The 13962-nt window shown below is 38.2% G+C and overlaps 1 protein-coding gene across 1 annotated transcript in view; it reads right to left on the reverse strand.

Annotated features, from left to right (window-relative positions):
- Positions 1–4694: 4694 nt before the first annotated feature.
- The window catches only part of LOC110196976 (putative dimethylaniline monooxygenase [N-oxide-forming] 6), a 28291-nt gene continuing 19023 nt past the window's right edge, over positions 4695–13962 (reverse strand). The window contains 3 exon segments of the mRNA XM_020970494.2: positions 4695–6128; positions 9360–9432; positions 12021–12376. Of these exon segments, the coding sequence (XP_020826153.2) occupies positions 5786–6128; positions 9360–9432; positions 12021–12376 (772 nt within the window). The 3' untranslated portion in view covers positions 4695–5785.

Consider the following 13962-nt stretch of genomic DNA (forward strand, 5'->3'; position numbering starts at 1 on the left):
TATTTTATGCATTTGAAAATTATTCTGAGAAGGGGTTCATAGTCTTCACCAGATTGACAATGGAGTCCATGACACACGAAAAAGGTTTAAGAACTCTTGGATGACCAGATGAATGAAAGAGGCCAAAGGGCTCCATGCCATAAAAAAGGTTAAGGCCCCATCCCCCAGAGGGATGCCAGCTTAACCAATAATTGTAATGGTACAGGCAGATATAGGTCACTAAGTATTCTTTCCTTATCCAATAAACACCAACAACTCTCCAATTCATTATTTCCCTTCTTCCTCAAGAAAATTAACTTAGTAAGGCAGTTACTAATGACTTTAGCTGCTTTTAGTCATTGAGGATTTAGCTTTTCAGAATGGTTCTTCAAAAATCATTCATTTACTCATAAAGCAACAACAATAAAAACTGAACCAACAACCATAATTGGTTTTTGTCCTTCTTTCCTAAAGAGGACCAAAATGACATCACTATGTTGGGGTCAAAGTATGGTGTGTCCAACTGTGGCTGATCAGACCAATGTGAGCTTGGAACACTCTACCACAGGTCAGGAAGAGTCTATGCAGACATTTGTAGTAAAGATGTCTCAAATTTGTACATTTCCCATCTCCTTTGAGCTACTGCAATTCTGCTTTGCTCATAGAGCACAGTGCCTTCTTTGATGCAGGCATGCCATGCTGAGCAGTTCTGTGCCAGTGTCTCCCATGTCTCATAATTGATTCCAAAATTCTTCACAGAGACCTTGAGAGTGTCCTTGTATTACTTCTTCTGACCTCCATGTGAGTGCTTGCCTTGAATTCTCTGTAAAATAGTCTTTTAGGCAAACATACATTTGGCATTTGTACAACCACAATTAAAAAAGACTGAACACCTAGTATGTGATGTGGTAATAAGTATCATAAGAGCCGTAGGTACAAAGAGTGTTAGGGAGAGTTCAGAGAAGGGCAAGGTTATTTCCAGCTTTCATGGAGGAGAGGTATTCCAGTTGTATTTTGAAGGCTGAATAGGTTTTTAACAGGTGGAGATGAGAAAAAGCATTCTTGGAAATGGAAGCAGCATGTGTACAGATGCCTAGTCAGGAAGGCCCTTGGTGTGTGATTGCAGATAGTAGTAGATGGAGTTCTAGTCATGCATGTTGAGTGATGGTGGGAGATAAGGTTCAAGAGGTAGACTGAGGTCAGATTATGGAGGATCTTCCACATAATACTTCAGTGCCATCTGAGCCTTCAGTGTCATTTGGTGCAAAAGTCTGAGTATTCAGGAGTCTAAATTTCATTGCTGGGCAATGAGGGCTTAAAAAGAGGGGAGTGACATGAGCAGAGAAAGAATTTTAGTAAATTAGTCAGGCAATCTGGTGCTTCTTTGGGTTCTCATAGCATGTCATTGACATTTCTCTTAGGCAATTTTGCAATTTACTCTGTATAGCATTTTTTTTTAATGTGATATGGTCTTACTAGACCATAAGCTCTTTGAGAGCAAATGTTATTTCCTATTTACCTTTTTGAAAAAAAAATCCTTTGATTTTCACTAAGCAAGCATTTGATGTTTTGGATTGAGCCAAAAAAAAAAGATGAGTTGCATTTCTTATGAGTATTTTAACTTCAAAAAATCCAGAGAAACATCATGTACTTTAGGTTTTTCAATTGTAAATTAAAATAAACTGATATTCTCCACATCCATCATTTCAGGCATGACTTTCATGTCCTTAATAATGTTGCTTTATGACATTTTGACAAATTATAACTAAACCTCACCAAAGTGTCACAGAACCCAATTTTATCACCATTGAGCAGATTGCTCAAGAAATAAATTAAATGGTTGGTAACAATGTTCAAATGACTCTATATATCCAGCCCCCCACTTTTCTTCTTCATACTATTTCCACATACACTACCTACTGGAGGGCTCTATCTGCATTCTCTATTGGCATCTCAAATGCATCTTGTCCAAAGTGGAGCTCATCACCTTCCCTCTAAATCTTCCTTTCTTCCAATTCAATTCAATTGAATTAATGTTTATTCAGCACGTACTATGTGTAAAGCACCATGCTAGTCACTATACGAGGATAAAAACGAATAGGTCCTATCTTCTAGGAATGTTCTATAGGGGTATAAAACAAATACACAAATGAGTATTGGGTAGAAAACACTGAGATGAGAGGGAGCATCATTCCTTTGGAGGGCCTCACCATTTCCTGAGTCAGGTGTATAGACTAGAAGGCACCCTAGCATCTTCCTCACACACTTCCTCACACTCCACATACAGCCAATTGCCAAGTCTTATTCATTTAATTTTTCAATATGCTCCCCATCCACACCTTTTTCTCCACCTGTGTGACCATAACCCCATGTCAAACTCGTGTATTATTGTAACAATTAGTCTTTAATTAGTATAATTAGTCTAATTAGTTTCTCTGCTTCTAGTTTCTTCCATCACCAACTCATCTTCCATACAGCTGCCAAAATAATTGTATGTGGAGTAGCTCTGAGCAAGTCACTCCACTGCCTGAAGTGATAACAACAACAGCAACATCAGCAGCAGTATTAGCAGTAGCAGCAGCAGCATTAGCAGCAGCAAGGACAAACTGCAGTGGCTTTCCATTGCTTCTAGCATAAACTTCTCATTCTGATATTTGAAACCCTCCACAAACTGGCTTCAACCTACCTTTCCAGTCTCAGTTTATGTTCTTCCCTTCCATATGTTCTTTGTTGCTGCTCAATTGGACTACTAATTGTTCTTTGAACTTGGCATTGTATTTCCTACCTCCAAAGAAACTGTCCATCCCACTTGGAATGTATTCTTCCATTCCTTAGTCGTCTCAATCCTTATTCACTGTGAAGGCTTCCTCCTCAGTGGCAGCTGATCTAATACTCTGTCCCTTCTTAAAGTAATTTGTGTCATTGTATTTACTTCTCTGAGGACACTTTCAAGACCCTATCACCACCACACCCAATAGAATGAAAGGCCCTTGAGGGTTGGGGACTATTTCATTTCATTTTTGTCTTTATATCCCTAGTCCCCAGGACAGTGTACACGGTCACAAAAGTGTACCTAGAAGATACTTGATAAGTGTTTGTTGAATTGAATTGAACTACCATTCTCTAAAGCTATTTTACTGGAACCCAGAAGTGACATGATTCAGGGTAAAGCCCGCATTCATCGTACCTTGTGAAGAGGCTTGCTCTTCAAACAGCTGAATTCAGAGCAAACCCAACCAGAAACCCAACACTAATTTTTCCAATCTATTGGGTTCGCTTGTGTGTTATATTTATGGGGACCAACTTTTTCTGCTTTCAGAAAATGGGGCTTATCAAAAATCAATTTGGTAAAAATACTCAGGAGAAGGTGTGTTGGAAAGCATCATTCCACAGCTTATCAAAACACTTGGCCAAATAGCCTTTAGAAAGATGAAGACCCAGAAGAGGAAGTAAAATACTTAAATAACCCCATCTCAAAAGAAAAAAAAACAAAAGAAAAAGAAATTGAACAAGCCATTGATGAACTCCCTAGGAAAAAATCTCCAGGTCCAGATGGATTTACATGTGAATTCTATCAAACATTTAAAGAACAATTAATTCCAATACTATATAGACTATTTGGGAAAATAGGTGAAGAAGGAGTCTTAAATTCTTTTTATGATACAAATATGGTGCTGATACCCAAACCAGGAAGAGTCAAAACAGAGAAAGAAAATTATAGACCAATTTCTCTAATGAATATAGATGTGCAAAAATTTTAAACAAAATACTAGCAAATAGATTACAGCAACTTATCACAAGAATAATACACTATGACCAGGTAGGATTTATACCAGGAATGCAGGGTTGGTTCAATATTAGGAAAACTATCAGCATCATTGAGCATATCAACAACAAAACCAACAGAAACCACATGATCATCTCAATAGATGCAGAAAAAGCTTTTGATAAAATACAACACCCATTCCTATTAAAAACACTAGAAAGCATAGGTATAAATGGAGTCTTCCTTAAAATAATAAATAGCATCTGTCTAAAACCTTCAGCAAGCATTATATGTAATGGGGACAAGCTAGAAGCATTTCCAATAAGATCGGGGTGAAACAAGGATGTCCATTATTACCACTGTTATTCAATATTGTACTGGAAACGTTAGCTTTAGCAATAAGAGAAGAAAAAGAAATTGAAGGTATTAGAATAGGCAAGAAGAAACAAAGCTATCACTCTTTGCAGATGACATGATGATATACTTAGAGAATCCTAGAGAATCAAGTAAAAAACTACTTGAAATAATAAACAACTTTAGCAAAGTTGCAGGCTCTAAAATAAACCCACATAAATTATCGACACTTCTATATATTACCAACAAAGCCCAACAGCAAGAGATAGAAAGAGAAAGTCCATTTAAAATTACTGTAGACATTATAAAATATTTAGGAGTCTACCTCCCGAAACAAACCCAGGAACTCTATGAACACAATTACAAAACACTTTTCACACAAATAAAATCAGATCTAAATAATTGGAAAAACATCAGCTGCTCATGGGTAGGCCAAGCTAATATAATAAAAATGACAATCTTACCTACCCATCAATTGGGGAATGGCTGAACAAGTTGTGTTATATGAATGTAATGGAATACTATTGTGCTATAAGAAATGATGAACAGGCTGACTTCAGAAAAATCTGGAAAGACTTGTATGGACTGATGCTGAGTGAAGTGAGCAGAACCAAGAGAACATTATACACAATAACAGTCACGTTGTGCGATGACTAATATTGATAAACTTAACCCTTCTCAGCAATACAAGGATTTAAGACATCTCCACAGGCCTTGTGATGGAGAATGCTATCCACATCCAAAGAAAGAACTATGGAAGTTGAATCACTATCATTTTTTTTTGTCTCTTCTGTTGAGTTTTATTTCCTCTTTCGAATGGTTCCTCCTATTGGTTTTAATTTTTACTTACAACTTCACTAATGTGAAAATATGTTTAATAGGAATGTAAATGTATAGCCTATATGAGATTGTGCGCCATCTTGGGGAGGGTGGTGGGAGGAAGGGGGCAAAAAATTTTACACTCAAAAGCATATGGAAGTGATTGTTGATAAATCAAAACCAAAAAATAAAATAAAAAGAAAGATGAAGACCTCAGCACAGTGCTTGCCATCGTTTAACATTTCCCCTCTTTTCCTCTGAGAAAGTATGCTGGATTTGGAATTAGGGGACTTGTGTTTGGATCTGGACTGTAGTTTCTTCTTCTGTAAAATGAGAGGTCTGGACAAGATGGCCTTTAAGGTTCTTAATCATAAACCTATGATTTTGTGATCCTGACCACACTGGAGTGACCACCCATGCCATCAGGCTGTATGACAAGCCTGCAAAACAGGACCGAACTTTGGGGTAGATACCCTCATTACTATTTCCAAACACAGTCCCCATCAAACCAAACAAAAAAAGAAGTGAAGACAAGAGGCAGGGTACAATAAATTTCTTATGAATCCACTTTTTACTAGTCTCCGCTTGATTTCTTTTAGGTTCTTGGCATAGCTGCTAAATCTATAAGAAAGGAATCAAAGGAAAAAAAGGCTGGAAATCTGAGTATGAGCTCTTTGTCCCACGCACCTAATACATGTTGATTGATTGATTGATTGAACTAGGGGTAATAGTTGTGACGGCTACCCCAGTAGTATCTTCTCAACCAGAAGGAGTGCTAGCATATTGCAAAATGTTTGGATTATTCTTTGCAGAGATGGTGATGTTAACCTTTGAGAATGCTCTATAAGCCTTGGAAGTGATTGGCTATTAATGATATGCAAACAGAACAGCTAGAAGGAGCATAGAGAGGGAGAGTATTTTAAGCAAATGGAAAAAAGGTTGTGGTCTCTGGGCACCACTGACAATCCTTGACCTGGTTGGCTTGACTGTCCGGTCCCACTGGGTCAAGATGGCATTTCTGGCTCCATCCCACTTCCCCGGCCCAGTCAGATGAAACTGGTAAGGACTGCAGGGGCCAAAGTAAACTTCCACTGCCAGTTTGGGGTCTGTCAGAAAAAGCCACAATGCATTGGGCTTTGTTCCTATAAAGGAAGCGAGTTCATCCATATATGTGATGTAATCAGTCTGTAAAGTCTGACTCTGGCCAAACCTTGAAAGAGAAAAGAACATTGGAATAAACTTCAGGATAGTACCCAGAAATACAACTTAGCATCTACCAACTAGGTGAGGCAGCTAGGTGGAACAGTGAACAGAGCACTAGGCCTGGAATCAGGAAGATTTGAGCAAATCCAGCCTTAGATATTAGCTGTGTGACCCTGGGCAAGTCATTGGACCACGATCTGCCTCAGTTTCCTCAGCTGTAAATGGGTATCACAATAATACTGACCTCACAGGGTTGTTATGAGGATCAAATGAGATAATACTTATAAAGTACTTATTAGAGTGCCTGGCACAAGAGTAGGCACTGCACTTAATAAATGTTTATTCCCTTCCCTTCCCCTACAATCACTGTAACACAGGTTGAGAAACTAAGAAAAGCCTACACTCAGGACAGTGATTGATTAAGTGACTGAATCAAAGAGATAACATAGATAATTAAATTCCACAAATAATCTCAACACCACCAGCCTCTTCTCCAGAAAAGTTTATGCTTAATTCTTTCTTTCTACCCACTTAAGCATGGTCTACTACATAGAGTGCTGGCCTTGAATTCCTAGCACTCCTTCTGGCTGTGAATTGGATTTAAGTGAGGGAGGGCTGTATAAAGTCACCAGCCTCATCCTGGATCCAGTGGTAAGATATAGATCAGTACTACTGGACATGGTCCTGGATGCAGTGGGAGACCTTGGCCCTTTTAAGTTAAGGTCTTTCCCAGGTCTCAGTTTGACTGAGGCAACACCCATTCAGTGACTAAGGTTAGGTAAGAAATGAGGCAAAGGATGGCCTTTCGTGATTAATAAATATAATACCTAGGTGATTAATAAATACAATGAAGGAATGGCTCCTCTGCCTTCTCTCCCCCACCCTCTCCCTGGCATGTTGCTGGCAGAGTAATTGCCTACATGCACAGCTCAGACTCCAGCACTCCTCCATTCTAAAGCCATTCCTGGCTCTTTGTTGTCTCCTGAGTTAGGTCTCAAGTCCGCCTTCAGGTGTTACATGCTCTCAGCTATCTGGCTCTAAGCTTCCTTTTTGGTTCATTCCCTTTGCATTACTTCTCTGTGAACTTGAGGCTCCGGTCTAACCAGAGCACTTGTGTTCTTCGCCTCACAGCCTTGGGAAGAAAGCTATTTGAAAACCTAGGGTATTATAGCAAGGTGTGTTGTTGTTATTTTCCAGCTACATCCCATCCTTTCCTGTCTTCAGGCCTCTGCTCGTTCCATCTTAACACTTGGAATGCACTACCCATGGCCTTTGTGTGTAGAAGTTCCTCCCGTCTTCTCAAAGCAAGTTGAGGTGTCACTTCTTCTATGAAGCTTTTGCTACTTCCCTCTTTTCCCTTTTCTCATGCACTCATCTGAACCCAATAATCTTCATCTACAAAAAAGGCATAAGAATACGAGTACTTCCTCAGAAAATTAATCATAGGATCATAGATCGGGACCTAGAAAAGACCTCAGATGTCATCAAATCAAGGCTCTTATTTTGCAGATGAGGAAACTGGAACCCTGAGAGATTGTGACTTGCTTGAGGTTACTCAGCTAGTACACAGCTGAGCTGGGATTTGAACCCGTGTCCTAGGACTCTAAGTCCAGTGTTCTGTTCTCTGTTCTGACTCTCTACCTTGTGAGGGAGATGCCTTGTGAACTGCAAAGCGCATTTGTGAAATGAATGACTTGGATCAGATGATCTGTAAGATTATTCCCAACTCTACAATTCTGGGATTCTTTTACTTCCTCCAAGATAAAGTCCTGGAATTAAAAATCCTTCAAAATCTCCCTTTGATGGACTCAGGATTCCTTTGGTGGACGGATTAGTCAGTAGCATGGCCTGTGCCAAAGGGAAGCACCAGAAAGATCAAAGAGGAGGATAAAGTCAGCAGCATCTGATTCCAGTTTGGATGCGCTCTGGTTTCTAGAATCTGGCCTCTTGCATTTGCGGCACTGTGGAGGCAGGAAGCTATGAGTTCATATCTTGCCTCAGATGCTCACTAGCTATGTGACCCTTACCAAGTCATTTAACTGCTATCAGCCTCAGTTTCTTCATCTGTAAAATACAGATAATGATAGTAACTACATTATGGGTGATTGTAAGGCTCAAATGAGATGAAATGCAAAGTGCTTTGCAATCCTTAAAGCACTATATAAATGCTAACAATTAAAATCATTACCCTGAATAATCTGGAGCTTGCTTTTTCCTTTTATAAAGACATTCTTCAGAGGAAGAGTTCGTTTTTTAAGGTCATTTGTTATTGTGTTTGCTTTTTAAGTTAACCAGGGACTTGACCATATAAGGTACCAGCTCCCAAATAATTTTATTTTCACTTTCCTAGTAGCTCAGCTTGGCTTTAGTTGTTAACAAATTCATGAAGTGTATCTTGATAATCAGGAGGTGATAATGCACTAGTAATATAAGTGAACGACTGATCCAAGTTTGTCCCAACCTTTGGTGAGTGGGTGGTATGGAAGAGTATTAGCTTTGGAATCAGGAAATCTGGATTCAAATGCTAACTCCTCAATTTGCCAGCCATGTGACTATAGGCAAGGCCTTCCCTTCATCTCTGAGTCAGGCCCTGTCTTCTTTGGGGCACTAATTTCCTGTCTCACTAAAGGTCTGAAAGAGTCAAGGTACTTCCTAAGGTACTTAAGACCTACCTCCAACCTGGCTTACTCATCCAGGTTTGATCTATTACTTTATTATTCTTTCAAACCTTTCTAAAATATCATTTTGGAAGGTCACTCCCTTTATAGGAGTATCAATATTAAAAAAAATCATTTGAATGTGCAGTATCAAATCATAAAACTGGTTCCTAGTGATTCCTATACAAACCTGAGTCATTGCTATCAGAATGCAGATTTGTAGGATTATACGGAACAAGGTAGCATGGTGGAAAACATTCTGGATTTGGACTCAGATGACCTAGTTTGAAGCCTGGCTCTGCTATTTACTAGCCAACTAATAGCAGAGAAGTCACTCAACATGTCTGGCTCTATTTCTCATCTGTGAAATAAAGGGGTTAGACTAGAAGACCTTGAAGGGCCCTTCCAATTCTACATCTCTGATGCTATGATTTTGGACATAAAATCTTCCTGTAGGACATACCCTATGGAAATGGGACAGCTATCAGGCCTCATAATGCCTAGGTGCATATTGCTGTGTTCTCATATGTAGACAAAGAATAACTTTAGGAATTATTTCCTTAACATATGCATCCACCTACCGCTTGAGCTTTTTTCCCATTTTCTCATCAATGTCATCCATCATGGCACTGAAAGGAGGCAGAGTGCAAGAACCTAGATGGAAATAGAGAAAGAAATGCTCATAAGTGGTATCCCCCAAAATGAGAACTAGATAAGAGCCTCTGGTTAAACTTGTGGTCTTCCTTTTCAGCACTTAGACTATGGCCTATTAAATCTATGGATAAGGCCTGCCCTGCCCTGTCCTACCCTGGTGATGAAAGCAAATGGTAGCCAACAGCAATCTGTTTGCTTTTGAAACAATGCATGAAAATCATTATCATATTTGTCTGTGTAAATTCACTACTGCTCTCCGTAACCACAGGATGTATCATAGTCAAACTTCTTGCCACAATACTCTGTGTTTCAGAAGCTATAGGTAGTCATATACTACATATATGTTTCATGTCCTCCCTTCCATCAGTAATCTGTGTCCCCAAACACTTAGGACTGCTCTGGCTCTACTTTGAGAAAATCTAGAATTTCAAATTGTGAACTTACAGAACAGATGAATTAAAGGTAATTAAATACATGGCAAAAGATTGTTCATGCTCCCAAACTATTCATTGCAGAATTTTTTCAAATAGTGACTTCTGTATCTATCTATCTATCTATCTATCTATCTATCTATCTATCTATCTATCTATCTATCTATCTATATCTATATCTCATATGTTATTTTAAAAATTTGGTTTGTAATTATGATTTCTTCCTTATAAGGATCCCCCTCTGTAGAAATTTCTTTTGCTAATGCAGCTCAGCAACTTGCTGTAACTTATCTCTAATATTAGATAATTGACTGAAGCATCAAGAGGTGTGACATGGTCACACAGCATATACAAAAATATGTATATGGATATGTTTATACATTATATATATTTATATGCACATATTTATCTATGCTACTATATCTATTTATATATACATGCAAACATATGTGTATAGACATACATATCAAGATATTAAGATATTTATATGTTTATATTAACAAACTCTGAAAAAAAGAATAACCCATGATATACTTTTAAATTAAATCTTCATTATTAACATTTTCTTCATCAATATCTTAAGTCTAGAAGTCATATCTATAACTGATTCTCTCTCTCTCTCTCTCTCTCTCTCTCTCTCTCTCTCTCTCTCTCTCTCCCTTTCTCCCTTTCTCCCTCTCTCCCTCTATCTATCTAATCTATCTCAGAGCAGGATCTGAACCTCATCATTTCTCAGCCATTTCCAAATTTCCATACCATGCTCTGGCCATCTTCTTTCTTCTCATTCCTTTTCCATTGGAACTTGGACTCTGCCCCTGAGATCCTGGACTCTGATAGATGAGCCTTTGCCTTAAATTGCCTAGAACTAGACCTATACTTTACTTCCTGGCCATTCCCGAACTCTACTGTAGAAAATGTGTACTCCATACTAATTTTTAGTTTCCACTTATGTGCTGTCTTTCCCCTTTCAAATATAAATTCCTTGATGATAGGATTGATTTGCTTGCTTGTATTTGTATCACCAGATCTTATCAAAGTACCTGGAACATAGTAAACAGTAAACACTTTATCATTCATTCATCCTTTATTCCTCATTGTAGGGCCAACCCTCTGTTCAAATGTATCTCTTTACTCATCTAAATTCTCATGGACTTTACAAAGTTAGGAAAATAAGGGCTAAATAAAGAAATGAACGGAAGATAAGTCAATCTGCACTGTCAATTTCCTCATCTCTAAAATAAAAGAGATGACCTCTATAGATGATATCTGAGGGCAAGGGCATGGTGGAGCAGGTTTGTACAGGCTCTTGAGAGCCAATTCAAAATTTTCGGTATGAGCAGTTACACCTCAGAAATTGGCAAACATTACAAATCAGGGTTCAGTTATTGTTTTGTTGATTGTCTATACTTAATAAAGTGACAAAGAAAATCTTAATAATGAAGATTTAACTTAAAAGTGTGCCATGGGTTTATTTCTTTGGGCGGGAAGCTTGTTAAACATTTACTTATACACCCCAGGCTTAAGATCTTTCTTTTCAGCTCAAACATTTTATGATTCTATCACAGAAAGTGAGATATACTGAGATTATCCAAGTCCTTTGAGTTCTTGAATAAAATGATACTTTAGACTTGATTATTAATATTATTAATCATAAAACATTATAGAATATAGACTTATTTTAACATTATTAATTATAAGATTATAGGATATTATTAATTATTGAATTATAGAATGTTATTAATATTCTCAGAGCAACAGAAGTCAATTTATTTAAGACATTGCCTTCCCTCATCCAGCTCTTATTTTCTTTGTTTACCCTCATAGGGACAGTATGTGGCTTCTGAAGGAGGAAATAGGTTACTGACAGAGGTAGGGGTGAGGTTGAAAACGAGATAGTGTGTAAGGGCAAACTTTTTCTGACACATCTTGACTTTTCTTTCAGAATTCATATACATACATATGTATATATGCACACATGTATACACATGTATATACACATGTATGTATCTATGTAGGTATATGTGTGTATATGTATGTATGTATGTATGTATGTATGTATGTATGTATGTATGTATGTATGTATGTATGTATTATGTATGTATGTGTGCTCCTTTGGTCTGCCTCCAATGGTGATATGGAAGTTATGGCCCTGTCTACCTGTAAGGACTTTAGTAGCCCAACGGGCTTGTAGGTCAGTTGTGGGGATGGCAGCACCGAGGGACTGGACGAGGCCAATCACAGCCAGGGTTGGCTTCTCAAGAGGAGGAGGGAAGATGCCTTTATAGAGTGTCACTTCATTGTCTCTGTTTTTGATGACTGAGTCATCAAGGAAAGGGTAGGCATAACCATAGCCAGTTGCAAAGATGACAGAGTCAATGGGCCCAAACTCCGTCCCATCCTGAAACACCGCAGATGTCTCTCTAAATTCCTTTATGTTGGGCTTGATGGATACTGCCCCACAGATGATGCGGGCTGGCAGCTCATCATTGAATACAGGCTCTTTTCTCAAAGTTCTGCATAGAAAAGATAAACAAATGTCACAGGAATGATAATCCTCCTTTACTCAGGGACCTTATAAAATTCTATAGACTATGGAGCTAAATTTTAGAAGGCAAAAATGGACATTTAGGGTTATAATAATAATGATGATGATGATGACAAACCTTGATAAGGCACTTAGTATGTGCCAAGCGGTGCACTAAGCACTTCCGTTTTTATTTCATTTGGTCCCCACAAAATTATGTTCTTTTGTGATGATTCTGCTTTTATTATCCACAATACCCATAATTCTACTCTCTGTGCTGCTTATGTAGAGTATTTGCCTAGCTATTTACCAAATGGATGAGAATAAAGAGGGATTGCAGCTATGAAAGTGCCTTGAACCCTAAATTGTAGTTTTGTTTTCCTCCTTCTGCCTCGGAGCCCCAAGTCAATTATAAGGTAGCTTCAGCATCATCATCATTGATCGCCCTTACCTTTGCCCTCATCCTCACTGACGTGAAGAGAGTGAGTAAGCATATGGCGACTTTTGACTTACTTTCTCCAGGTTTTAAAACAGTATTTTATTTTTTCCCCACTTACACGTAAAAAGAATTTTTGACATTCATTTTTAAAAAAATTTTGAGTTCTAAATTCTTTTACTCCCTTCTTCCCTCCTCCCTGTCTTGAGACAGTAAGCAATCTGATACAGGTTATACATGTACAATCAGCTATCATGATTTTTGATGTTGCAATTTCACATGCTGAAATCTGCATGACGAGCAACAATGATAAGAATAATACCTAGCATTTGTATGGTGATTTAAAGTTTGCAAAACACTTTAAATATGATCTCATTTTATCCTTAGAACAACACCGTCTGGGGCAGACTGTGGCTAAGTAACTTGCCTATGGACAATAACAATAAAACAGTGATATTTACATAGCGTTTAGTATGTGTCAGATACTGTGTTAAGTACTTTACAATTATTGCCTCATTTGATCTTCACAACAACCCTGAGAGGTAGGAGTTATTATTATCTCTATTTTACAAGTGAGGAAACTGAGGCAGACAGCGATTAAGTGACTTGCCCAAGGTCACAAAGCTAGTAAGTGTCTGAGGCTAGATTTGAACTTCCTGATCCCAAGTCCACTACACCCTTAGCCCCTTCAACACTCCAATTTAGCTTGCTTTCTCAGGAGAGTTAAATGTTTTCCTCCTTCTGCTTCAGAGCCCCAAGTCAAGTAAAACTTTACAAACCATGGGATTTCTCTGTGTACGTCAACAGCTAGGTGGCACAATGGATAGAGTCCTGTATTAGAACTCAGGAAGATCTGAGATCAAATCCAACCTCAGATACTTCCTAGCCATGTGGCCCTGGATAAATCACTTAAACTTGGCTTGCCTCAGTTTCCTTGACTGTAAAATGGGGATAATAGCAGCACATGCCTTCCATTGTGGTTATGAGAATCGAATGAGATAATATTTGTAAATCATTTAGCACAGTGTCTGGCACATAGTACTTGCTTAATAAATGTTGTTCTCTTTTCCTTCCCTCCTTACTTTCACAATTTAGAAATATAAATTTCTTTTACTCTGAAAACCCATTTCTCATACTTT

Source organism: Phascolarctos cinereus, unplaced genomic scaffold (genome assembly GCF_003287225.1).
Source record: "Phascolarctos cinereus isolate Bilbo 61053 unplaced genomic scaffold, phaCin_HiC Scaffold_5;HRSCAF=322, whole genome shotgun sequence".
Classification (NCBI taxonomy): Eukaryota; Metazoa; Chordata; class Mammalia; order Diprotodontia; family Phascolarctidae; genus Phascolarctos; species Phascolarctos cinereus.